The 27740-nt window shown below is 34.7% G+C and overlaps 1 protein-coding gene across 1 annotated transcript in view; it reads left to right on the top strand.

Annotated features, from left to right (window-relative positions):
* LOC124353593 (WASH complex subunit 5-like) overlaps positions 1-25739 on the top strand; it is a 43999-nt gene extending 18260 nt beyond the window's left edge. Inside the window, 12 exon segments of the mRNA XM_046803506.1 lie at positions 456-691; positions 1628-1879; positions 3226-3408; positions 3998-4111; positions 5920-6113; positions 8923-9085; positions 11674-11776; positions 13692-13875; positions 15822-15906; positions 17405-17549; positions 20868-21024; positions 24041-25739. Of these exon segments, the coding sequence (XP_046659462.1) occupies positions 456-691; positions 1628-1879; positions 3226-3408; positions 3998-4111; positions 5920-6113; positions 8923-9085; positions 11674-11776; positions 13692-13875; positions 15822-15906; positions 17405-17549; positions 20868-21024; positions 24041-24194 (1970 nt within the window). The 3' untranslated portion in view covers positions 24195-25739.
* The last annotated feature ends 2001 nt before the right edge of the window (positions 25740-27740 follow it).

The raw sequence follows: 27740 nt of genomic DNA, 5'->3' as shown, positions 1-27740 counted from the left end.
CGATACCAAACGGAGTGCTGCAGCAACAGGGTTTCAAAATTGTGTTTACTTACAAAAACGCCTTGGAATATTGAAAATGCAAAGTTGGTTATTCGTGGTCTTTTTAACTGAACAATTAATCTCATGTTTTTTAAGGAAATCTTCATAGATATCTTTAAAAAATTAGTTTCCCACCATATCTCAATCATGTTTAGTAGATAAACTTATCTAAACTAAATAAATTTCTGAACATCAGTTAGTTATTAAATGTTGTTTTGGGTTTAAACACCACTTCTGAACAATCTACAGTTAAGAAAGAAGAAATATTTCAGATGAATACAATATGTAAATATCGTAGAAAATACAATTTTTCTTTTATATTCCATCAATTTTAATATTAATTCCAGCATGATGAATCAAATGAATAATATTAATTTGTTGATTAAAAATGTTGATATTCTACTGTGTTATTGTAGAGTTCCACCAACTGAACCACAATCTGCAAGTAAGGCAGTTCCTCCAAGACACAAGGAACTTCCTCCATCAGATGGTTCGTGGAGTGAACGTTAAAGAGCAGGTGCTGATAGATCTTCAGATCGTGGGGGACATCAGCTATGGCTGGGAACTTATTGATAGCTTCACAGACCTCATGCAGTCTGGCATCAAGAGCGATCCTGGCATGGTGACCAAACTGAGGGCAACTTTCCTGAAGGTAAAGATTACACATAACGTATCTATCTATGGTGGGAAGGTTTGTTTCAATGTGAATGTTGGGTTTAGCTTTAGTTCACCTTTCTCTTAGTGCAGCGTCTGGAATCTGACGCTGTTAAAAACTTGACTCCTGGAATAAAAAAAAATGTTGGTGACCAAGAAGTTCAAAATAAACTCTTGACATCATTTTGACATCTGTGATTTTTGACTCACTTTGAATCAACCCTCTCTTGAAAACTCGATTGCTCCACTGTACTTAGAGATTGTGTCTAAAACACCTTAGTGCACTCAATTATGCAAACTGATGAGACAATGAAAATACCTTTTCATCTAGATTACACTATTGTGCCTCTGATGTCCAAACAATGTTCATTTCGAGCTTATTTGTCAGTGACTTTGGATCGCTTCAGATGAACATGATTCCAGATTCCAGGAGTCAAGTCTGTGTAAGTGTCAGATTCCTGATGCTGCACTAAGAAGAAGGTGAACTGTTGCTAAATTCACAGGTAAAGATTAGATGTCAGAAGACCTAATTCCTCCAGATAGTGGGTGACATCAATTACATCAATATGGAAGAATATGGGTAGATTCACACAGTTCAGGCAATCAGACGTAATATGGAACTCTGGCATTGTGATCTTGTTGTAGACCTTATCTCTGGTGATAATAGTTAAAATGTTCTGATAGGCCTACAAATTGAATTGATCTCTTTTAGTATTGAAGATACAATCATTTTCCAGAAATTATTATAGTTTTGGTAAAAACTAGTCTGGGTTATATTCACAGAAATTTGAAAAAATCTGTGATCATAAATGGATTTAGAATGTTCTAAGTAAAAGAAATTGATTACTTTGGAATGTAAGCCTGTCAGTGTCTAGTTTTTAGATAAAAAACATATCAGATGAAGAAGCATGTGTAAGGTGATTTTTTGTCACAGTTGTCGTCTGCCATGGAGATTCCCCTGCTGAGGATCAACCAGGCGTCGTCATCTGACTTAGTATCTGTGTCCCGCTACTACAGCCACGAACTGGTTGGCTACGTGCGGAAAGTTCTGCACATCATCCCGGAGAGTATGTTTGGACTGATGGCTCGGATAGTGTTCCTGCAGACCTCTGTCATAAAGGAGGTACCAACACGGCTGGACAAGGATCGGCTCAAGGAGTTCGCTCAGCTGGACCAACGCATGGAGGTAAGTTCACGGTTCAGTTTCAAATTCCTTTGTAGAGACAAAAATAATTACCTCTTTGTGCAAGGAAGGTTGTGGTTATTTACCCATTCTGAAAATTAAAAAACACGTTTCATTTAATTTTTTATACATTCATTATATATTTTTATAATCAATTTAGGTTTTTTAAGTATTATCATACATAATAATTTAACAATTATTATTTTTAGAGTTGTTAAAAAGATTAAAAGGCAGTTTAAAAAGATAAGGACACTGTTTAACAATTGAAAAGATTCATTATGCTTACTGGAACATTCTCAGAACAGATTTACCAAATTTCTATGGAATTTGCCAGTGACGTGTAATAAGAACTGTGACTATGTCGCTCAATTTCTAGACCTAGAGGTGGCAGGGCTGTATCCCCCGAGGGTCTGGGGGTATGAAATACCTCTTAGAAGAAAAGGGAATCCGGGGGTCTTCCCCCAGAAAATTTTGAAAATATTATATTTCAAAACTGTGCTTATATACATTTCTGAGGCACAAGGGAAACTTGCACATGAAAACCAACATTATTTGTGTATATTTTTTCAAAGAGAGTTATCGGAATGCAGCTTTATATATATATGTATATATATATATTTTCTTAGTCATCATTCATTTAGATCATTTAAAAATTCCATATCAGCTACAGATGTTTCTGTGAGCTTGATAATAAGATAATCTCAAATATTACTTAAAATATGTCTACAATTCCACATAAAATGACAAAATATTTTTACTATTTTTTGTAGTCCAAAAATATAATTTAAAGGCCTTTGGCTAAAACAGTTTTTAAAACATTCATAAAATATTAATACATTAGGAAACCGATTCCACTACTGTAATAAATTACTCCCTCTCTTCACAACCTCTCTTTTCTACACTAACAATGAATTCTGAGTGTCCAATACCCGTTCTTCAAGGGCCAACTTGGTTGTTAAATCTGCCATTCATTAATATAATTTGGTGCACTAGATATCTATGTCTCAAGACTGGGTCTTGGTCTATCATAAATACATCAGTGAGCTTGTCTGTATAATAATCAAGGCAGTTGATTTCAAACTTAAGTGAAATGACCATGCTTCAATCTTGATCAGTTTTTTGTACACTGACACGAAGAGAAAGTTGAAACTGAAATGAATTATAAAAAAGTGGATGGGAGTATATTAGAAAAAGCTAACAGTCCAAGAAAAACATTTCAGTGATAGAGCAGTCAATAAGTTAAATAATTTAATGTTACATGCACCTCAGAATAGTATATTAAAATATTATGGCTGAAAATATGTCATAATTTATTTTCTATTTATTTGTTTTTCACTGTGTGTTGTTAGGTAGCCAAACTGACCCACAGGGTTTCTGTGTTCACGGAGGGAGTGCTGCGGATGAAGAGCACGCTCGTGGGAATCATAAGAATCGACCCGAGGCAGCTCCTGGAAGACGGCATCCGCAAAGAGTTGGTTCGCCACATCGCTCTCGCTCTACACAATGGCCTCACATTCAATCCTAAGGCTAAGGTTGTCACACATCATTCACTTTCTTTACAGACTAACATACAGCATTTAGTTCTATTACAGTTAAATGCAATATAATCATATTGAAACTTAAACTACTATTGAAATAGTGTGACTTCCTCTAAGAGGAAAATGTTTACTCTATTAATGGTTTTGAAAACATTTATTTAATTATCTATCCAAATTGGATGAAAAAATGAATATGTATATTGAATTCTTTTTATTTTGGTACAAATAATTCCATTAAAACAGAGATCACAATACGTAAAACACATCTCAAATTTAGCTCCTAGCCTGGATCTTACACTGAAAGTAGTTGGTACACTGAACTATCGTCTATTTTAAGAAAGGATCTGTTCAAAACATTCATTAATGTCTGGAATAGTTTCTTTATAGACAAAAACCAATACTGTAACCTACATTGTTATTAAGAACTTTGAAGTTACCATTTTGGTGTCAATAATGAGTTGGTTAGAATCTTGTTTTAACATTGGAAGGTCTTTTCTCTGAGTTAATGTGTTTTATGAAACTTACTTGTAGAGCAATGTCTTGTTCTGTGAACACTAAGGCTCAGATACAGATCATGTCACAGGTGAGTGAGTTGGGGGACAAGCTGACTGCTCTGGGTGCCATCATGGATGGTCACCGACGATCTTTTGAGTACATCCAGGACTATGTTGGGATCTACGGGCTCAAGATATGGCAGGTTTGTGTGATTTACTACATAATACAACAACTAACTCAGTTACTTCCTTGATTGTATGCACTTTCACTAAAAACTTCCAAACTAAAGGAGCAGAGCATGCCAATTCTGGGTACTAAATCTCAAGACAGCATCTTGTGAATAAATATTCAATGGTTTATCCTAAAACCGTGCTCATTGATTGGTCGTCAGTATAATATGAGTATAATTATTTCTAATGTTTTAAAAAGTAAATTTCGAAAAGTTGGATGTATTTATTGTTTTTTATTATTAACAATTAATGGTAATATTATTGTGTGCAATAATAGATGTTATAGCACAACTCTTTTGTGATATTCTGTCAAATATTGATTTCCTTATCTTGAAATAGGTTATATGATTTTCAAAATTTAATTTTGCAATGGAAGATCAAAAAAGTTTCTATAAATTTATAAATTTTTTTATGTTAAATGATTATTGTTTTGTAAAAGAAAATAGTCTTTACAGCTTTGTTATAAAATTATTTAAAATCTATCCAATTTTAATCCAGAAGTTTGTGATTGAAAATAATAAAATTAAATGTGTGTTTATTACTTTCAAATTATTAATTTTAACTCTTATCCATTTTTTACCTACATATTTTAAGATATATTTTTTAGAAAAAATTTTAAATATCTATTCCAAATACATTGTTCATTAATTAGTTACATTGTAACCTGCTTAGTAGTCAAAGAAACTATTTACATTGAACTTGAATAAAATGGTCAGAAAAATACATCAGGATGCATGAAATTAAATTTTATAAAGGCAAAAATATTTTGTTACGAACAAAAATATAGAAATAGCTCAGTCTCAAGCATTATGACTGGTATACGTAGACAGATTGATCTTGACTTAACTTTTCAAAGCTAAATCTTGCTCAATATTTACATAAGTACAATTATTTCACAATTTTTTATTGATTTTTTCTTTTGAAACTGTGGACATGAAGGTAAATGTTTGTTGGTATGTTTATATAAACAAGTCAAAATACCCAAAAACAATAAAACTTGAAAAAAATTATTGTAAAATAAAAATTCAGCAATTTTAACTTAAAATGTTAACATAATGTTTAATGAAAGACAATTAAAACTGTATTACACTATAAGCTGGTATATTTGACATGTTACCTCTTTTTTTTGTTTTTTTTTTTTGTTCTCTTAGGACAAGAAGCTTATAAATTGCACTTAGTTCTGTAAGAACCTTAGCGCTGCTTCCGGAGTGACAGGATATTCAGGATAGGAAATGTTAGGGAGTAGGGGCCGCCTCCTATCAAGATTTATGAGGAAGAATTAGGGCACTAATCTCAAATTCATGTCTCCCCGGAAGAAGGGGAGGCCAGCTCTGAGCTAGCCTCTTCAATCAAAGTAGGCAGGGGTTGGCACACCCTTGTTGAAGCTAGCAAGAACCTCTGAGGTTAGGGAACAAACCCCACCAACTCCAACAGTCATCCTCCACAGTACACTAGACGTATCGAATTGCTCTTGAACCCCAAAATCTCGACATTTGCGGTTAGTGATGTGCCGTTCCTGGACATTGATAGGGTTGCACAGATTTAAGTGACACATTGGTTTTTGCTGTGCCCAGTGGTGGGTTCAACTGGAAGATATAAACCAGCCAGAAGTGATCCATACTGGGTGTGTTACCTCATTACACTTCTATGTTTTCCAAATGTCCAGGCTGAATCTGCCTCAGATAGTGCTGTAATTATTGTTTTCTAGTGACCTTCCATAATACAGCTGACTGATATCGTCTTTGTGTAAGAATAAACCAATTTTAATTTTCTACTACAGGAAGAGTTGTGTCGAGTGATCGGCTTCAACGTAGACATGGAGTGTAACAGTTTCCTGAGGGTGAAGGTCCTCCCTTGGCAGAGTGTCCACCAGAACAAGGCCATCCCTGTACCTCAGTTCACACCTACTGACACTCAGTCCATCACCTTCGTGGGCAGGTTGGCTCGCGAGCTCATCCGCATCACAGATCCCAAGTAATTCACTTTTCATCTTCATAGTTTTACTCTGTACGTTACGTTTTATTCGTTCTGTCAAGGTTGACAACAGCATTTTTATCTTAAATCACCACGTTGTGTGTCAACTTCACTAACCAACCAACAAACGTAGTGTTACTGATTTTTTGTATCACTAAACGATGGAAAATATTTGGAAAAATCCTCTTTCCTTCTCATTTGTAGGTGGTTGGTCAGCGAATACAGACCTATTGTGACCTCTATTCTATAGATCAGTTTGAATGATTAGTGTTGTGTTTTATTTTTTATTAAGTGCATGTTTTAGAGTTAGTGAAGTTGACACACAACATGGGGGTTGTGATTTCTGACTTATGCGTGTCACAACGCTCTGGTATGATTTGTTTATTTTAACTTAGTTTGTAATTATGTGTTAGGTTAGTTATTTACCTGAAGAAGAGATCAGATTGCAGATCTCAAAACGTAGTTTTACTGATTTTTTGTATCACTGAACGATGGCAAATGTCTGGAAAAATTCTGTTTTCTTCACAATCCTTCTATCGTCAAAAACAAACTTCAAACAAAGGATTTTGATCTTGACAATTTCCAGATTCCATAGATTCTTAGATTCGGAATTTAACTAGGTGTAGAAGGTACAGGTCACTTTGATCTAGCAACTCCAATGGTTGTTCAAGCAAGATACTAACCACAAAAACGACATTTAGGAAAGGAAATAAATCTGTTGATAGGTCTAGTTTACCGTAGAAGATGGATTTTTGATGTTGATCGGGCAAATTTGTCAGTATTAGCAGCGTTAGAAATGAGAAAGACATGTTTCTCTTGCATGCTTAAACTGGTTAGAGCTAGTCCGCCGTTCCTGTAAGGTGGTAAATAGCACAGGTAGAGAGTAACCCCTTTCTGCCAATCCTGAATAATATACCACTCCAGACAGCAATAAAAATAGTTTTGATTCTTGACATCCTCAGATATCAACGTATTAGTGTTTAGTCATAGGTTCAACAGTATACAACACAATGAAAACAATTTGCAACTTCTCACAAAGAAGTAATTTTTTATGTATTTTGCTGAATTCATAACAATTGTGTTCCTCTACAAAGCAAGATTGTCAGTTATCTGTTTTGTTTTTTTAAATATAGCCTTAACCCTTAGCGAGCCACAAATAAATAACCAAAACTACTCATAAAAGCCATACACCTTAAAAATAAAAAGATTCCCACATACCAAAACCAATTTTTTTTTTTATAATTCTTATAACATAAAAGGTAAAAAAATGACAAAATATTTTTTTTCACCCTTTATTGTTAATTTACAGCCAAAAAATGGTAAAATCATAATTTCACTGAAAAAATTTAATTTTGACATTCTATGTGTTCATATATGAAAATTAACAATAGTTGAACACAATTATTGTTATATTTTACAAAAAACAAGCATATAGTAATTTGTATTTAGAGAAAATATAAAGAATATAGTAAAAATTTATATATATACAAATTAAATAAAAGCAATGAACTAAAAAAAAGCCCTACATCACGATAATAATACATAAACTACACTGCACATTGATCAAAAATATTGATTAACATCAAAATTGAAAAGATAAATACGCGGATCGAAAATGGAAGAGCGAATGAACATCTAACCTCACGGAAGACTACAGGCGGACTGAGCGCGCGTCAGTAGACGTCGTTGGCTCTGCGGGAGACTATGAACATCCGGCCGCCCGCTATTTTGTCGATCGAACAAGAGCCGTGACCTTCAAAATAGACACGAACGGTTGTCTCTTGTTTAGATAAACCTTGTTTAACAGTTTTTACTAAGTTTGTTATCCAGAAATGCTTTTAAATAATATTAAAATAAAAAATTGATTTTGTGTCAGTGGACGTCGTTGGCTTTTTGCGCTAGTTTAGGCATGACGTCTAGTAACGTCATTGGCTCGGTAAGGGTTAATAACAAAATTTTTCACAATCATTAATACATCTGTAAGCTCCTCCATATACTGTAATAAAATATTGTAACATCAATTATTGTGCTTAGGTGTAATTAATAGTTTTAATTTTGTTGAGATTTTATATTTCAGTTAATTGATTAAAAGTGTAAATCATTTTTCTTAGTTTAGATTTCAACATACAATTATGTGGGTTCTATTTTAATTTTGAATCCACAATGACTCCAAAGTACTTGTAATGCTTCACCCTCTGTAAGACCCAAAAATCACAGGAGCCATTTTTCATATCACAGAGTGAAGTTCTGTAGGCGGCTTACTCGTACTGCGAAATGAGATTTGCAACTTTTTGTTTTTTTTTGGACATTGATGGTTGGAATATTGTCATCGAATCATCTTTTTATCAAAGCAAAGTCTCTTATAGTAACACAATAGGCCACCTCCTATGATCCATGCTCTAATAATATTGCAGTGTCATCTATCAAAAGAATTATCCCACCCGTAATTTAGAGCTTTTCTAAATTATTGTATGTTTTTCAGTGAAGGTGTTAACGTATTATATAACTAGAGATGTATTATAGTTAAGCATACTGACTGCAGTTAATGGACATTTTTACTACTCCGGCAGTCCTTAAGTCTTCGGTACATAACCTGTATCAGTGAAGGTGTTAAAATACAATTCTACTTTAGCAAATGTTTTTGTTAACTTGCATTATTCTTGCATTTAATGCTTTAATTAATTAAATAAAATTAAAATAATATATTTAATATATTAATTAGATTAAATTTACTGTCCAATCATCAGTATTTAAATTATTTACACATTCCGATTCAGGTATTCAATTTGCTAACTCAATGACATTTCAGGACCACCATCTACGTAATGACTGCGACATCATGGTTCGACCAAAAAACACAACGGCAGGTGGCCGACCTTGGGCTCTTCACCAAAATATCATCAGCTGTTGGGATCTCAGGCATCACAGGACTGGACAGGCTCATCTCTTTCATGATAGTCACCGAACTACAGGTACAAACTACCTGTGATAGGGTATCTCTTCCAGTTATTTATAAAGATGTTCGTTGGTCTTTCTAAAGCTAATGTGGCGCTATTGAAAAACTCTGAGAAATCTGACAGTCGTCATTATGTAGATTTTAACCCTAGATCAAGCATTTAGAAATGTTTATATTGGATAAATCATATTTGCCGCTTTGCGAGCTATAGGATACTGTCAAATATTTCAAACAATTGTTATTTATTTATTATTCACATCTGTACATAACTGTAAGAACATAAAGTCATTACAGTTTATTTTATAACCTCAATCGAATGTACAGTAACATAGGCTAGTTTAGTTAATCAGGCGTTTCCAAACAGCTGATCTCAACTTCCGTATGTGGGAGTGGCGAGTCAGTCATCGTTGTAAGGATGTTCGGTATTTGTCATGCACCACGACAACCTCCAATAACCTCTGTCTGTTGTCGTATTACTCTCTATAATTTCTCAAATTGGCCTTTGTAACTGATTTAATACAGATAGTTTTGTTTACTCTTTTAACCCTTTTATGCCGTACTTATAGTGTACATGATAATCCCAATGGCAGTACTCTTTTGAACAAATTGGTACTTAGGTTATAAAAACTCATGTTCACTAACATTGCCATCATCAACATCCATAAGGTCAGGTACTTGATTACCTGTAGGTGTAGATGAAGAGCAGCCAAGAATGTCATCTTCACCACTTTGCTCACAAATAGGTGTTTCTTGCAACTGAGCATAGTCAATATCAACACTAACACTATCGTCATAATCATAGTTCACCTAGTAACCGATTTCACTATCCCGTGCTGTAATTTTTGCAATGAATTATACCATTAAATTTACACTTTTTAAACACTTTTCTAACGAACAATCAAATTCGTCATCGTAAAACGCAAGCAATATGTCCCGGTAAACAACTCAGGCCACTTTGTTTACTCATGCCACCATTACTGCAGTCAGCTACCAACAGTCTTTTAAATATCGTAAATGTTCAGACAGATAAAATAACGAGAGAAAACAGAATAGCAACACATGTTCCTTGTTCTATCCATAACATTCTCTCATTATTATTCGGTCAAAATATTTCTGGATTTTTTCCACAATGATAGAACCACATGAAAGACTAATGGCTGGCGTTACATTAATGTCAAACCGCATAATGTGGTTGTGAGGCGCTGCATCTGTACAAGTAATATTTGCATCGGTAGCAGTGTTATGAACGATTCTACACTGCAAGTCTCCAAGATTACTAAGGATGAAGGAACCCCTCACCCTCAATCTACCCTCTCCTGTCTCCTATCACTGTCCTAACTGTGATAAAGATGGCTTTTAAATTACGGTACATGAAAAACATAAAACCAATATTTAAAACTTTTATTGTTTTGTGAGGCCTTTCGATAGCGAGGCTATCATCTTCAGACACATCACAAAAGTAAATACAAAAAGTAAATTTGATTATTAATAATAGTTAACATATGTGATTTAATATTAATTTGTCCTGTGTGACGTAGTGTGTAAATACAATTAAATTATTACTGGTATTATACTATATAAATTTTGAATGTTATTTTTGTAGTCTTCATTTAAGTAATATTGAATTTTGTATTGGTCCATCTTCTTGATTTAATAGATCTTCTGTATTTGTTTGATTAATGTAATATGACTCCCATGCATTTAAATATCTTGGAGTGTTAACATGTTTTAATAGTTTTAGGTTTTTCTGTGATATAGTGTGTCCAGTATTGATACAGTGGTGTGCGACGGCCGATTTTTCTTTTCTGTTGAATTTTCTTTTCTGTAAACAAAGATGGCTTTGTCTACCTGTTGTGAACTGATCAGTGCACCAAAGATAAACTGAAGGAATTCATCATCACTTCCTTTCATTTAGGTGACTTGACTTGCAACTTAAAAATATTGTCAGGTTGTTTTATCTGTATTTATAGTCCTCAAATCAGTTATGTTTAACAAGAGGCTTTGGTTGTTATTTCTAAGACTGTAACTACTAAATGTATTGATGGTTCCAGTTATTGTGGCTCTTTTCACCTGATTCCAATACCAATATCATCAAAATAGTAAATAAAATCAACAGAAGTGCTTGAAATATTTTTGGATGAATCCGTTAATTACGGTTACAATAAGAAATATGTCGAAAATAAATCAGTTATAATATACATAAAAAGGTGTGACACGGTCACAAGGTGTTAAGCACTAAACAAACAAGACCAAGTGCAGTCTATCTGAGTCAGCTTTCGGTCATTGCTAACCTTCCAGAACTTTCAAAATAACACTTTCAGTTTTGTCAGGGAAGAAAGAAACTTTCTTATGACCCGTTTTGCAACAATTTGATGAACATATCACAGAGTGTAATAGTAACACTCTAAAGTCGTTTAATTAGTGAATTTCAAGAAAAACACTAATCTAGAGTTTAATTACTGATACATTTTTTGAAACTCTGTATAATTTTTAAAACACAAACTGTATATTAATACATTTTTGTGTACATTTAAAACATAAACTTGTTTTATGAACCTGCTTTTTCTGATGTGAACTGAAAAGCATATTTCTTTTTAATTTTAGAATTTCCTTTCATCACTACAGAGGGGAGTTCTCAAAGACAAGAACTGGTTGGAGCTATTTGGGTCCGTTGCTAAAGGATTGAGCCCAAATGATCAAAATGTTGGTAAGTAAAGAACTGCAAGTTGGCAATGTAAATGTGCACATAAGAAATAGAAAATGCAAACTAAATATTGGTTATACAAAACCACAATAATTTTTTAATTTGGTTATTTACGTGTTTATATACAAAAAGTACAGTAAAAACACATTTCAGCAATCAGTAGTTTGCATACTGCTCAATAGCTGTTGCCCACAAATAGGCATTGCAGATTTGCACTAATGTATTTTCACAAAAAAATGTGCATTTTTTGTACTTCTACTTTAAAATACAAACTGTAAGAAAAATATTTTAAAAACTACAATGATTTATTAGTTTGCTTGCCTATGTTTTTTACTCAGTACAAGTACTATGATGTTTACTAAGTACAACATTAACATGTTTTAGTAATTGTTAATTTGTGTAATGCCGGTTAACTGTTCCAAGTGTATTTTAATTTATTTCAGCGCACTTATATTTTTTAATTGGTATAAGTTTTTATTGATTATTTTGTAATAAAATAATTTTAAAATATTGGTATTTGAAATCCAGTGGAAAGAGCAACATACTGAGAATTTTTGATACCTCAATAATGGTATCAAGTATCGGAATTGATCCATGCCTTTTGTGTATGCAACTATTCTTGTATCTCAAACTAAACAGAGTTTTTTTGGCAACATAGAAACTCTCTCTGCTTGAACCCTCACTGTTACCACACAAAATGTTGCCATATAGTTAGGTGAGAATTGGTAAGAACATAATATGAACGTATATAAGAACAATGTAAATATAAAGATATTACGGATATACGGATATTATAAAGCAATGTGGAGTGTTTGTAGCATACTTGTAATTCTTTAATTAAAGTATGTTATTGACAATGGAAGATTTGAAAGGATAATAGGATTTCAGGCATTTCCCAACTTATATATGTTACATAATATATAGCACTATATTTCTAGGATTGAAATCTGCCCTATTCGTCAGGTTTAAGAACTTTAATACACAAAAAAAGTAACCTACAACGCAAGTGATGGACTGCCACTAAACAATTTTATTATACCCGAAAACTGGTTGGAGTCCACACAGGAGAAAATGAACCCAGGCGTCACTGCACGGAATGCAAGTCACGAGAACAAAACACGAGCATGAGAAGTTAAGAAGATAATCACACCTCAAATCAGCACAGGTGAAAGTGGAATACTAAGAAGAAAATCAATTCTTTGTTTGAAGAGTGTTTTTGACGATGGAAGGATTGTGAAGGAAACAGGATTTTCCAGACATTTGCTATGGTTTAGTGATACAAAAAAATCAATAAGACTACATTTTGAGACCTACAATCTAATCTCTTCAGTTGTAGGTGGTTGGTCGGTGAATGCAGACCAATTGTGACCTGTATTCTGTAGTTCAGTTAGAATGATTAGTGATGTGTTTTGTTTTTTTATTAAGTGCATGTTTCAGAGTTAGTGAAGTTGACACACAACATGGTGGTTGTGTGATTCCTGACTTATGTGTGTCACAACGCTCTGGTATGATTTATTTATTTTAACCTAGTTTGTAATGATTGTAATGAGTGTTGGGTTAGTTATTTACCTGAAGAAGAGATCAGATTGCAGATCTCAAAATGTAGATTTTTCGTATCACTAAACAATGGAAAATGTCCGGAAAAATCCTGTTTCCTTCAAGAAAATCAATGTTGGCACTTCCTGTGGCCTAGCGGCGTGTCATCTGAAACATTGAGACAGGAAGGGGAAAGGGATTAAGGCAGCCGCCTCCGGCCATATGTTTTGGCATTAGACCTTAATATCATGGTTTGTGTCTCCATGAAAAAAACATCCATATACAACATACTTGTAATCAATTCTTTTACTTCATACTTGAAAAATATATTATACATTTGCATTATTTTAATGAATATGCTTAGAAACAGTGTTTGTTGCAGCCAATCCCGGCCGGGTGTATCCCCAGTGGACGAACAGAGCACAGAAGGTGTGGCCGCAGGTTATGGAGACTGTACTGAAGGTGGGGCAGCTCCAGTTGTTACGGAGGCACATCTTCTTCGAACTGCGCACCAGCTGCAAGTTTGAGTCTAAAAACCTCTCAGCCACCTTGGAGAACATGAATCAGTGAGTTAGCATATTCATTGTGTTTACACAGCTACATAAGAAAATAATAGACAAATGGAAAGAGTTGTGAAATACTTTGTTGGAGTGGTGATTGTAAAGTGTGCATACAGTAACAGCAATGTTGTACACTCAGGACGTGATTAAACAAAGTTGGTAAGACCAGACTTATTTTGGAACACTTTTAGATAAGAAATTCTACCATCAATAACTTGCTTTTGGTTAGTATTGATGTATCTAAAAACTGAGATATGGCGCACACACATATGTGCTTACAGTGAGGGTTTTTTTTTTTTTTTTTTTGTTCTCTTAGGACAAGAAGCTTATAAATTGCACTTAGTCCTGTAAGGACCTTTGCACTGCTTCCGGAGTGATAGGATATTCAGGATGGGTAAGGTTAGGGAGTAGGGGCCGCCTCCTATCGAGATCCATGAGGAAGAATTAGGGCACTACATCTCAAAGTCATCCCGGAAGAAGGGAGGCCAGCTGTGAACCAGCCTCTCCAGTCAAAGTAGGCAGGGGTTGGCACATCATTGTTGAGGTTAACAAGAGCCTCTGAGATAAGGGAACAAACCCCACCAACTCCAACAGCCATCCTCCACAGTAGGCTAGACCTATCGAATTGCCCATGAATCCCAGAATCTCAACATTTGCGGTTAGTGATGTGCCGCTACTGGACATCCATAAGGTTGCCCATATTGAAGTGGCACATCGGTTTTTGCTGTGCCCAGTATTGGGTTCAACTGGTAGGTATAAACCAGCCAGAAGTGATCCCTGCTGGGTGACAGTGAGGGTTTGCAACTGAGCTATGGCATTGTGCACACACATACGTGTCTAAAGTTAGCGTTTGCGTTTGCTGATTGTATTTCATTAGAATATACCTTTGTATAGCCTTTCAATTCCTAACTATACAAAACCTAATGACATAATTGTATACATAATAATATGTCTAACTTTATTATGTAAGATAGTGTACAAAATAACACATTTATTTGTTAAAACGTAACAATATTTAATTAATTATAGTAATGAATTATTCATTATGATAATAATAATTATTATTAATATTTAATAATAATAAATAATAATCATAATTAAACAGAACAAGTTTAAATGATTACTTTTTATTAAATAGTTTTATAAAATTTGTAATAACATTTACCTTTAAATACTTTTTAATTATACGTGATATGTGATGTTAGTTACATGAAATTTATAAATGTCTTTGCTGTGTAGAACTTAAATGTTACCATTGAGTTGAATATTAAACAAATCTTGGCGGTGCGTGCGTGCTACCTAGCTGATTTAGTTGCTGTGTTACGCAAATCACGAGAGGGTGACAGTTGATAAAACCATTCTGTGAAGTGACTTTGTGGAAGACGCTATTTGTGAAGGCCAATGACCTAGATCGTCATTGGCTACAAACATTTCAGGAAGTGGTAGGATGTGTACATGACTTCTGCTCAATAATTAACGACGTGGCAAATCATCAGATATAATTTTTGAACTCGTCAGTCAATTAATTGTTGAATGTGTACCTTTTCTAAAATTAAAAATTTGTTGGATTCGGGATTTGGCTTCAACACATCACTATTGTATCATGAACCACTGAAAGTCAACTGAATGAGTATAACAGACTAAACTAAAATAGAATGTGAAGAGGGATACCAAGAGCTGACCATTCTTCTCCTGCTGCAGAAATATCAGTCTAATTATTTTATAGCTATACTTTCTATTTTATTTAACAGCTCTAATAAAAAATTGGCTAAACTGTGTCCTTTTCACATAAAATACCTAACACCACAACATTATTTGCTTCCATAATCTTGTTTTTTTATTCTCCTAAGTATTAAATTTTATAATTATTTATGAAATATGTATCTTACTACCAAGTATGTCTACTTTAAATTCTACTTATTTGTAACTCAACATCTGCTTATTTTGTGTAGAGTGTTGCTGAATGAAATTAGAGACCACTACAAGGACCCTGCAACCAAGCCTTATCCCTCTGAAGACAGTCAGTTGCTACTTGAGGTAAACCAAATGTTTTCAGAAACTTTCTACCTGTATTACTGTACTATAAAAGAAACAATCTGCACAAAAATGGTTAAAAAATTGATTTAATAAAAAAAAATCTCTGATAGTATTTTTATTATTAGATTTGTAAAGTTATTAAAGTAACAATAATGACATAAATATGTTATCAATTTAATTAATACTTTTTAAAAGGAAAACAATACTTTATCTTTATCATTCCAGTGGACCATTGTATAAAATCCAAAATACTTTAAAGAAAATATACACAGTTCTAGGATTTAAAATGTAAATTTAAAAAAAAATATTTTTAAAAGATATATTTTATGTTAATTTTATTGACATTAGAAACAATCCTTTGTGTTTCTATGGAAATTATTTATATTTTTGATCTACTAAAAGGTCAGGTCAGATCAGGTCTCTGGGATGGCCTTTTGAGCTCTTCTCCTCGTCTTTAGGCAGCTTCTGAGCAACAAGCTCAATGGTTTGCTGGTCAACTGGGACCCCTTGGTCCCTGTGGCTGTCTAGCATCTGGTGGGTGAGCCGCAGATGGCAGAGAAAAGCTGGGTGAGGGCGGTCAACTGCACAGCAATCTCAGCCAGGATGACGGATGCTGCGCTGAATGGGGGCAGTCTCCTTCGCTTCTGCGTTGGCACTCAAGGGCGGTACAGCGCTAAATGTGTGCGAAAAAGCTGCCCTTCCACACTTACTGTGCAAGCTTCTCTCGCCCCAAATTGTAATTAGCTGCTTGCCGGACACCGATGACCTGGAGCTCTCTGATGTCCTCACACATGAGGGCTTCACCGTCGACGGAGTTGCAAGGCTAAGGACCAACCAGGAGATGGCTAATTATGCTGACTAGCGACTGTTAGCATGAGAATTCAGACACAAAGTGGACAGTTGAAATTTATGTCAGAAACATGCTCCACGTCAGGGTCTATATCACGCCCTACAAAAACCCCGCCGGCCCACAGCGAACATCAGAGAGTAAGTGTGGAAGGGCAGCTTTTGCGCACACATGTAGCGCTGTACCGCCCTGAATTCAGCCACAGTGAATACTTTCAACTGAGAATATCTAAAACTGTGACTAACCCATCCAATGCCAACTCCTCCATCATCTTGGCGTGGATGAGCCAGTCCGGGACGCTGTCCAAGAACAGTGCTGGAATCCGGGGATAAGATTCCGGTTCAGGTACAACAGGAATAGGTGTAGCTTTGTGGCCTTCAAAAAGGACTTTTGCTCGGGTAGTGACCTTTGGTGCTGATAGGACATTTCTAGAATTAGACCTCTTCACTGTCTTCTCAGCACCTCCAAAGGCTCGCTTTTTCATTTTCGTGAAGATGTGGAACATCTTGAAATTCCTGCTAGTGGGGTGTTGACTGCTCAAGAACTGGAGGTCAAATGATACTATAAGGTTACAATGAAGTCATAGGTAATTAATGACATTAATTTTTTATTTTATCATAGAAAATAACATAAAGTAATTATGCTTGCTAGGTATCAACTTACCTCGACTGGGCAGGGATTGGGAACCCATTTGCCAAGATCTACATCACCACAAAGAATCTCCAGTTCTTCTCTCTCTTCACTTTTCTGTTTGTCACTGCACAACTAGGCCGGTTGCAGTATTCCAAAAACTATGGTAAGTATTTTAGTGTATGATAACAACTGTTTGGAAAGATTTACTGATAACGATATGTTTTATTTTTTTGAGTTTTGGTTTACTTAGTGAGCACTGTTTTCCCTGGAATATTGTTGTTTACAAGGAGAAGTTGTACGGGATCAGTTATTGGGTTGAACCTTACGGTTTTTACGGCTCTTTGTGTACGATCGGTGTTGCCCATCGCTGATTGTTTAGTGTAAGCCTGGTGTGGAATTGTGACGTGTGTTGTTAGTTAGCCACACTGTTGGTTGCAACACTAAACGGGATCAGTGTGTCGCCGTTTAGTCCAATGTAGTTATTGTAGTTTGGATCTAATAGGTTGTATGTCGAGACCTCAAATAGGTACCCATTTAAAATGTGTTGATTATGTATGGGATTGGTTATAGAGTCATGTTGTCAGTGTCTTATTTCATTAACTTTAAAACTTAACTTTCTTGTAATGAACTTATAGTATGTCACTGTGTCTCAAATTTTGTATTATTAATTTGTATTCAATTTTGATAAATATAGTTTAGAAGTCTCAAATGTCAATATGATTCACCTATTATACTCACTACCTGATGTATATGTTTCCAGAATATTAAGTCTCCATTTTTAAATAAATTTATTTGTTGAGCTCAATACACCAAACACATGGTCAGAGTTCACCAGGTTTTGTTTTACAATTTCTCAGAATCATTAATAATCACAAGACAATGTTTTACTATCCACCTCAGTAACTGTACTACAATTCATCTCAAGATCACTGCAAAAGTAACTTAAAAAAAAATAAAAATTGAACTATTGCTGCATAATCGCAGTATCATATGAACCGGGGTCTACAGAAATGGACCCTTGCACTTTATATCTCAGACCTAAACTACTACGCTTAAGTTTTAGTATCTTGTCAATACTGTTTATAAATATAAATTTCTTTTGTATCTGTTACAGTTTCATGATTTGAATTTATTCCTGTATGAAGTAAATTTATCTTTATATTGATCTGTATTGATTAATTTTAACCCTAACATGTGATTTGGCGTCATAGTCAACGACAAGACTATATTACTAGAGTTAATTTGACTATCCAACTGCCTATTTACTGCGAACTATTTTAAGCGTAAACTGCGTAATGCTGATCTGTTATAAAGTGATACTTCTTGACACAGGCAATAAGTTCACCATAACATGGTGAACAACTTAAGCAGTATTAACTCTTAATCCATTGGAGAAGACACCCGTGCTGGTTACGTACCTAGCTATGCGCTGGACACATGGTCTATGTTTACCCACTATTGTTATGGTCATTCTAGTTCTGAAAATATCCAACAGATATTGTTGCCCTGGTCTTTTTTTTTCCCTTGGGGCGGCCTACTGCCATGCACTTAAGCCTCAAGGGCTTATTGCGCACCCCGGAAACACACCATGAGGCCTACCAGTCTACAACTTCAGCAGTTCAGCAAACCACTGAAAACAACCTATCAAGTCCTCTTGGGAAAATTTACCACCCCTGTCCAAACCACCAAAGATGGCATACTGCTCTCTTGCTATTGCAGGGCAATCAAAGAGCAGGTGCTCAGCAGTCTCCTCCTGCTCATTACACCTTTCACAGAGCGGATCCTCCTGAAGGATGCCGACTCTGTGAAGATGCTTCCTCAGGTGACCATGCCCCGTAATGAGACCAATAACCTTAGAAGACATTGATCTGTTTAATGAGAGAAGGTCCGAAGCCACCCTGGAAGAAGGTGACTGTAATACCATTCTACTCATTCCCAAACCCGGATGCAACCTCAACCTTCTCTCATGCTCCGCGCGAATCCATTTCGAGACAACCCTAGAGGATTCACACCTTGGAACACCGCAGAACGGTTGAGGGCCCGTCATAATTGTCGCTGAGCCCTTGCACTTTCGTTCAGGCCAGGGCATCAGCTCTTTCGTTCCCAAGAATCCCCTCATAACCAGGAACCCAACAAACGGTTACATTGTTGATTCTGGCAAGGGAGGAAACGGCCTGATAGCAATCCCAAACCAATTTGGATTTGATCACGCAAGAATCCAGCGCCATTAGCGCTGCCTGACTGTCCGTTACTGGTTCCTTTACTAAGAAGATAATACATTTTAGTTAGTTTTGTTACTGTCAGCACTGAATTGACCACCCGTTTGTTGGAAAGTTTTATCATTGTTTTTGTATGGTAGCTGCTAATGCGAGGTTATGTGTGTTCTTCGTTTTTGTTTAGTTGTGAGATTTATCGTAATGGGGGTAAAAATCTGCGAGATTCTGATGTTGCTTTGTAGTTAGACAGAGATTACGATTGCAATTCTGATATCAGTGATAAAGATGGAAGTGTGGAAGATATAATTATTTCCTGCGCTCAAAAAACTTTTGCCGATTCACGGTTTGTGCAAGGATGAAGAACTTAACCGTCAAGATGAAAGTTATTAGATTATTTTCCAATTGTACAGTATGTTTAGTTAAATACAAAATTAATTTTGTGTACAGTAAATAAAAATATCGGAATTTCCTGGTAACAAGAAGTCTAAACAAATGTTCGGCAAAATCATAAAAAAACATTACTCATAATATATTCTATAATTTATTTTAGATATATGTATAAAAATGTTTAGTTATAAAACATTGTCATATCAGGTATGTTGTAATTGTGTTAAAGTTAGTTGAAAAGTAACTAAAAAACATTATTTAAATCGAATAATAAATAAGTGATTTAGAGCAGATTTACTGTGACCGACATGGCCCACATTGAGGTTCTCTGTGAATAGCCAACAATACAAAAACTAAATAAACGGCAGCTCTCAATGTGGGCCATATCTTGTCACAGTAAATCTGCTCTAAATCAGTTATTTATTATTCGTTTTAAATCATTTTGGTGTCATTAGTTTTGTGATAAAATCTTCTAAAAACTGTTATTCTTGTAATTCTAGAGAAAAATTGCAGGTTTTTGAGATATTCAAAGTTAAAAAGTTTTAATCACCACCATTTTGAAAATACTAAATATAATTTCATTACATTTTTTTCAGTAACTGGCATTGCTATCATAAACATTTGAGCCAAATTTGGTATAATTTAGTTTATTACTTTTTAAGATATTAATTTTTTTATTAAAAAAAAAACACAGACAGGTGGGAAACAGCATCAAAGACCTATGTTCATATGGTGAAATATATTTGTCTTGACCTGAGCAATAACATGGTATACCATTGTCCAGAGAGTTAAGGGACTCCCTGTATATTTTAAAATCTAATTATTAAGTTGGGACCCACAAAAAAGATCTGTTTCACTTGACAACTCTGGTCTGACAGGAACTTTGGTATGGAAGAAGGTCGGGGACCCTCTGGATGGTCTGCCGTTTGTAGTGGGACTGCAGACACTGTTCCGTCAGTTCCATCCGGAGATACGGAACCAGTTCCTGATCTACATGGCTCAGTATGTCAAGTCTCATCTAGAAGCTGCTGTCTCGTAAGTATACTAATAAATTAGCAGATTTTAAATATTTTTGACCTGAAAGAAAGATTATTGCAAAACATTTGAAGAAGTAATTTTTTTATATCAAACTAGCTGATAACCCGCGGCTTCGCACGCAATCTTTAGAACCGAAGTCCTTATATTACTTAGGATTAATGCATTTATTTATGGATTTGCCTTAGCATTTATGATGTAATATGATGGGAGTTCTATGAAAATTTTAAAATGTAAGTAGGCATACATCAAGTAGATATTATTTAAGTTCATGGTAAATATTATCAGAGTTTAATTTAATTAATTAATTAATATATCATGTTTTGCTCGTGGAAGAGCGTTTCTGGTTCAAATTAATTATATTTCCAACGTCACAGCTGAGCCTGCATTATTACCCCGATCAAGAAAATACAATACACAGGTCTCGAAAACTTACTTGGGTCAAAAAGCGTCTATTTCTAGTCTTTATCACATATTTCAGGTCTAAGATATTTCCAGTACCATGTTAGAGTTTGCCTTGTCCTGTCAAAGAATAAAAGTATACTTACGTGTAGGGCCAAGAACCCAACTTCGATTAAAAAATACCTACTGCAGACCATTTAAATTCACTTACTATGTCACAATTTAGCTTGCCGTATTGCCTCGATCAAAATACTATACAGTTCGATTATGCAGTTCTTGGAAATCTACTTTGGTCAAAATCATCTACTATGGGCTTCTGTAATATACTTTCCATCTCAAATATTTCCAGGGACATAGTTGGGTTTGCCTTTTTCTCCTGATGAAGAAAATATACACATAAGTAGGACTGAGAAGCCTATTACGGCCTAGGGAGGTCCTACCCATTTTCTATGTACTTTCGGTATAAGGGAGAAATCCTTATTAAGGTTGCGCAACATTCCAAAATAAAAGTTTTTTGTTACGTTGAGGCATGTTAGTATTAATTTCTCTGTTTTCCCATAAGCCTTTGTTAAAATGCCATATCACAATGTCAGGGAAGCCCACCAGTTTAAAGTAACGTATGTGAAAACATTCATGACTTTGTTCATTAAGGTTGGTTTTATAACAGTATTTAAATAATATATAAAATGCATTAGATGATTTAAATTCATCCCTGGCGCGATGTGGAGTAAAATTTTGATATTAACTTTTTATTTACTATCTGCATTACACTACTGATCAAGCACTGTGTACTTAATATTTGATCAAATTTAAATGTAAATAGATGTTTCAGCCAATTTGTCGACATAAAACTGAAGGTGTGAACAGCTGTTTAGTGCCAGTTTAATTTGGATTATGAAACGTAAAAACTAAATTTTTTCTGAATTTCAAAATATTGCAGGTAACTTTTCTTATACTTTGCTTCATAAAAACCTTCCTTCGATTTCAGTGGGCATTTTACAAAAAGAATTAACCGAATTGGTCCAGCCGTTTTCGAGATTTGAGCTTACCAACACATTTTGCGATTCATTTTCATTTATAAGATGGGTTACCAGATTAGTGCTTATAATAGAGTGTTGGTCCTAAAATATATAGCAATTTGTGTTAGTTTTTCATGATTTAAAAACCATAAATGCCATCGTTTAGTGATAAAAAAATCAGTAACACTATGTTTCGAGACCTGCAATCTGATCTCTTCTTCAGGTACATAACTAACCAAACACATAATTACAAACAAGGTTAAAATAAACAAATCACATCAGAACGTTGTGAAACGTGTAAGTCAGGAACCACAACCACCATGTTGTATGTCAACTTCACTAACTACAAAACATGCACTTAATAAGAAAAACAAAACACAACACTAATAATTAAAACTGAACTACAGAATATAGGTCACAATAGGACTGCATTCGCTGTCAACCAACCACCTACAAAAAAAAAAAAAACAGTTGTAGGTGGTTGGTCAGCGAATGAATGCGAACCTATTGTAACCTGTATACTATAGTTAAGTTTTAACAATTAGTGCTGTGTTTAGGTTTTTTCATTAAGTGCATGTTTTAGAGTTAGTGAAGTTGACACACAACGTGGTGGTTGTCATAATTCCTGACTTGTGCATGTCACACAGGCTCTAGTATGATTTGTTTATTTTAACCCAGTTTGTAATTATGTGTTTAGTTCGTTATATACCTGAAGAAGAGTTCAGATTGCAGGTCTCGAAACGTAGTGTTACTGATTTTTGTATCAGTAAATGATGGCAAATGCCCAGAAAAATCCTGTTTTCTCCCATCATCAAAAATAAACTTCAATCAAAGAAACTTAAATGAATGGTGTTTCGCAGTAATTAAATTCTTTATACATAAAGTTTTGAAAAACACCTCAAAAATTGTTCTGGATTCGTACTCAGGATTGGGTGTTAAATGACTTCAATAGCATATTTATGGTATTTTTGGGATTTGGAGCTACCAATTTTATAACGCTGTTTCCTTTTAGGAATGTGGACATCGTTCAATTTTTATTTTTTAAGCACTGTCATTGTATTTGGCTCATATCATCAGTATTTATTACTCTTATTGTTTAGTTTTATTATTGTCCAAACATATTCTAAAAAAACTATTTAAATAATAACTTTTGAATTATGATGATTTGGTATCTTTATTGAATTAATGTGTTACAGATTAGTTTGTAAGACAGTATTAGATTTGTTTTTATGCTAATTTAAAATTCAAATATATTGTAAACATAATTTAGTTTTAGAAAAGGCATATTCTCAACATTTAAGAAATGTTTTAGTGAAATGCATACTGCTCCCCCACAAAAAAAAAAAGAAAAAACTCAGGAAATGTGCTGAATTATTTCCTTTACAATAGGCTATATCAAGTTGAATAATCTTATAAGAAGAATAGTAATAGTTAACATAAATTATACTCCTTGAGTATGGAGAGAATTTTTAGCTAAAAATAAAAATTCAGGAACATTTCAAAGACAGATATTTGGGGTCTTCGTCTTGTAGAAGTTTATTTGCAACTACTTGAAGTGTGAGAACACTATCATGTGTTCTTCTTTTTGTCTGCAGGGGTTCTGGCAAGACTGAGTTTCCACCTGAAGTAGTCAACGCTCTCTACTTCCTCATCATCTTCGCTGATATCTCTGGTCTGCCTCAGTCTGCACTCACAGAGCACATCCCTGCCCCCATCATCAACCTGTTCCCCCACTTCGTCTCTAGCTAGAGTCGACACAGAACCAACTGTATGGATACCTGAAGACTGAGTTTCCACCTGAGGTGGTCAACGCTCTCTACTTCTTCATCATCTTCGCTGATATCTCTGGTCTGCCTCAGTCTGCACTCACAGAGCACATCCCTGCCCCCATCATCAACCTGTTCCCTCACTTCGTCTCTAGCTAGAGTCGACACAGAACCAACTGTATGGATACCTGATGACTGAGTTTCCACCTGAGGTGGTCAACGCTCTCTACTTCCTCAACATCTTCGCTGATATCTCTGGTCTGCCTCAGTCTGCACTCACAGAGCACATCCCTGCCCCCATCATCAACCTGTTCCCCCACTTCGTCTCTAGCTAGAGTCGACACAGAACCAACTGTATGGATACCTTATGACTGAGTTTCCACCTGAGGTGGTCAACGCTCTCTACTTCTTCATCATCTTCGCTGATATCTCTGGTCTGCCTCAGTCTGCACTCACAGAGCACATCCCTGCCCCCATCATCAACCTGTTCCCCACTTCGTCTCTAGCTAGAGTCGACACAGAACCAACTGTATGGAGACCTGAAGACTGAGTTTCCACCTGAGGTGGTCAACGCTCTCTACTTCCTCAACATCTTCGCTGATATCTCTGGTCTGCCTCAGTCTGCACTCACAGAGCACATCCCTGCCCCCATCATCAACCTGTTCTCCCACTTCGTCTCTAGCTAGAGTCGACACAGAACCAATTGTATGGAGACCTGAAGACTGAGTTTCCACCTGAGGTGGTCAACACTCTCTACTTCCTTATAATCTTCACTGATATCTCTGGTCTGCCTTAGTCTGCACTCACAGTGCACATCCCAACCCCATCATCATCCTGTTCCCCACTTTATTTCCAACTAGTGTTGATACAGTACGGACTGCACAGAGACCTCAAGACTGAGTTTTTAGTCAATACATCAAAATGATCTTGAATTTTCAATGATCCACAATTTTGGAGGAAGAGTGTTTGATTAGAATGACTCAGGAGTCTGTATTCACTATCACATTTGTAAAGTGCATAGAAGTTATGGATCTAGGGTAAAAATTGAGGTGATAAAAAAACGAGTGTGATTTACCTAGTGAATGATCAATATGGGTTTTTTACTCTGTGTGTGGTTTATGCCAAAGACTGTTTGTTATGTAAATCATGGATAAGAAGAAATATTTGCGATATGTTTCAGATACATGTACATCAAATGTAAACAATTTGTGTGTAAAAATAACTGAATATAATGCATTTAGTAAGTTGTTGCTGGAAGATCACGCATATAAGAGAGACTATATTATAATTTATTATCATTGCAATTTACTTATACAAACTAAAAAAAGTTTCATTATATACTTACAATGGTAAGCATTCCAGTAGTTTGGATATGGATATAAATTGTGTCTACAAGGAAATTGTAATTGTAGGCTAATAAAAGCTATTCTTAGTGTTTTTGTAACCAAGTATGTTTGTACAGTTCTTAATCTATTTTAATGAAAATGTGATATTTCTGTTAATAAAAGTTTTATACTGTTAAACAATACATTTAGCATCATTCCTAAACGTTTATTCAACCAAAGTAGCCCTATAATTGTTGTAGTAAAGTAGAATATAGATTTTAGGTTGTGAATGATTAGGAAAAACATGACCTGATAAGCATGTCCTCCATGTAAGACTTTATGTAACAATTAGGTAAGAAATTAAATGTCCAACTGGTATTATCCAGTGGTCTTTGTTCAAACTAGAGGCAGTATGATAGGTGAGGTCAGAGAGACAGTTGACTGTGCTTGCAGGAATTCATAAGAAATTCTTAATTTGCATTTTGCATACATCTGAGAACATTTCAGTTCTGTCAATCGTCAGCCAAAAAATTGACTACGAGTATTTTACAATTTCTTAACAGATTTCTTACTTTTGTTACAAAGAGGGGAAGAAAAATTCATCCAATAAATAAATTGGTTTATTAAGTATAAATTTCCTAAGTTTTTGTTGTATTTCTTAATATATTTTTCAAATTTTATAAGATAAATTAAAAAAAAATTGTCTTTCCCATAACATTTTAATTTGTAACAAACCGAGGAAATTTGACCTTACATCACCTTGTATTATATTTATATATACATATTTATACATATAATATATATTTATTTATACATGGAAGAGATGTGTAGTTTATTGCCTTATTTTTGGAAAACTAATATATAATTAGAAGTATTTAAAATTGACAATATTTTCAAATGATTTTCCCCAAGATCTGGTTTAAATGCATGCAAAATGCTCAAAAGGTAACATACGTATTCACCGTTACATTACTTCTTTTCACTTTCAACTCCTGAACAAGTTTTTAAATGTTTGTCTATATTTACATTATAATAAATACTTACACTCAAAAGTGTGTGTGTTTGTGATATAAAAGATGCTATCAATTAAAAACTAACACATCCTTTCGTCATACAGTTCAAATAATGCACACAAACGCTGCTATAGTTCAACTTTTAGCAAGCCATCTTTTGGCATCTATAAGGATTAAAAAGCAAGAATTATCCATCTGGAGTTGTCATAGTTTAAAATATACAAACAGAATGAAATCTGTTTATATTTTCTAATTCGATACTTGCATTTAAGTAAAATTATTTACTTGAAACAAATAGTCTTATTGCTGTAACATTAGTGAAGGCTATCACTCTGGGGTTGAAAACGTTCCATTTCTGTCTCTGTCTAGCTGTCTATTTGTATGATGTCTTGAAAACCAACTGAGCTATAGGGGTAAAATTATGTGTGAAAATTTCTATATAGGAAACACATAGTTTAATGACGATGAGAAATCATTTTATGGGAGTTTACTGAGTTAGCGCACATCTTTACATTGGTCTTATGGGTCACCTTATGGTAATGAGAAAATAGAAGAATAAATACATTTGTAAACAAACTGAGTACCATCACATGAGGTTTTATTCAAAGAGTAAAATGAGTAAATACTAGAGTGGAAAGTCGATATTAAAAGTCGATGATAAGATTTAATGTGAACGCTATTTTGCATGTTTTGTAGTACCTTCCCTAGCACAACAGAACTTTTATTATTTAAACACTGTTATGAAACCTAACTTAACTAACAAAGATATAAATCATATTTCATTTATATTTAAATTGAATGGTTAAAAATTTTACGCTTGAGTTTGAATGTAGATGTGGCAAGATATCTTGAGAAAATATTCATCTGTGCACTCTTTGTTTTGCATGAAACTTCATTTCTACATAGACAAGAATTAGTTCTATGATGGTCTAAGCATGAGATTTGGCTGAGTGTCGTTAAAGACTCAGTAGGATAACACAATATTTTTTGTTTCATGGGGGGATGTAAAATTTCCTTTTCTGTATGATCGTCTGTACGTCTATCCCCGCAGTACGTCTCGAGAATGAAATGATTTATAGCCCTGACATTTTGCGAGTAATGTCAGCAAAGTCTGTTATGCGACATGTGGTGTAGCATACTACTGTCTTGTATGATAGATACACTAAAACTGTACATGCATACAAAAACAAT

The sequence above is a fragment of the Homalodisca vitripennis genome, chromosome 2 (assembly GCF_021130785.1).
Source record: "Homalodisca vitripennis isolate AUS2020 chromosome 2, UT_GWSS_2.1, whole genome shotgun sequence".
In the NCBI taxonomy this organism is placed as follows: Eukaryota; Metazoa; Arthropoda; class Insecta; order Hemiptera; family Cicadellidae; genus Homalodisca; species Homalodisca vitripennis.
This window is presented reverse-complemented; position numbering and strand designations above follow the sequence as displayed.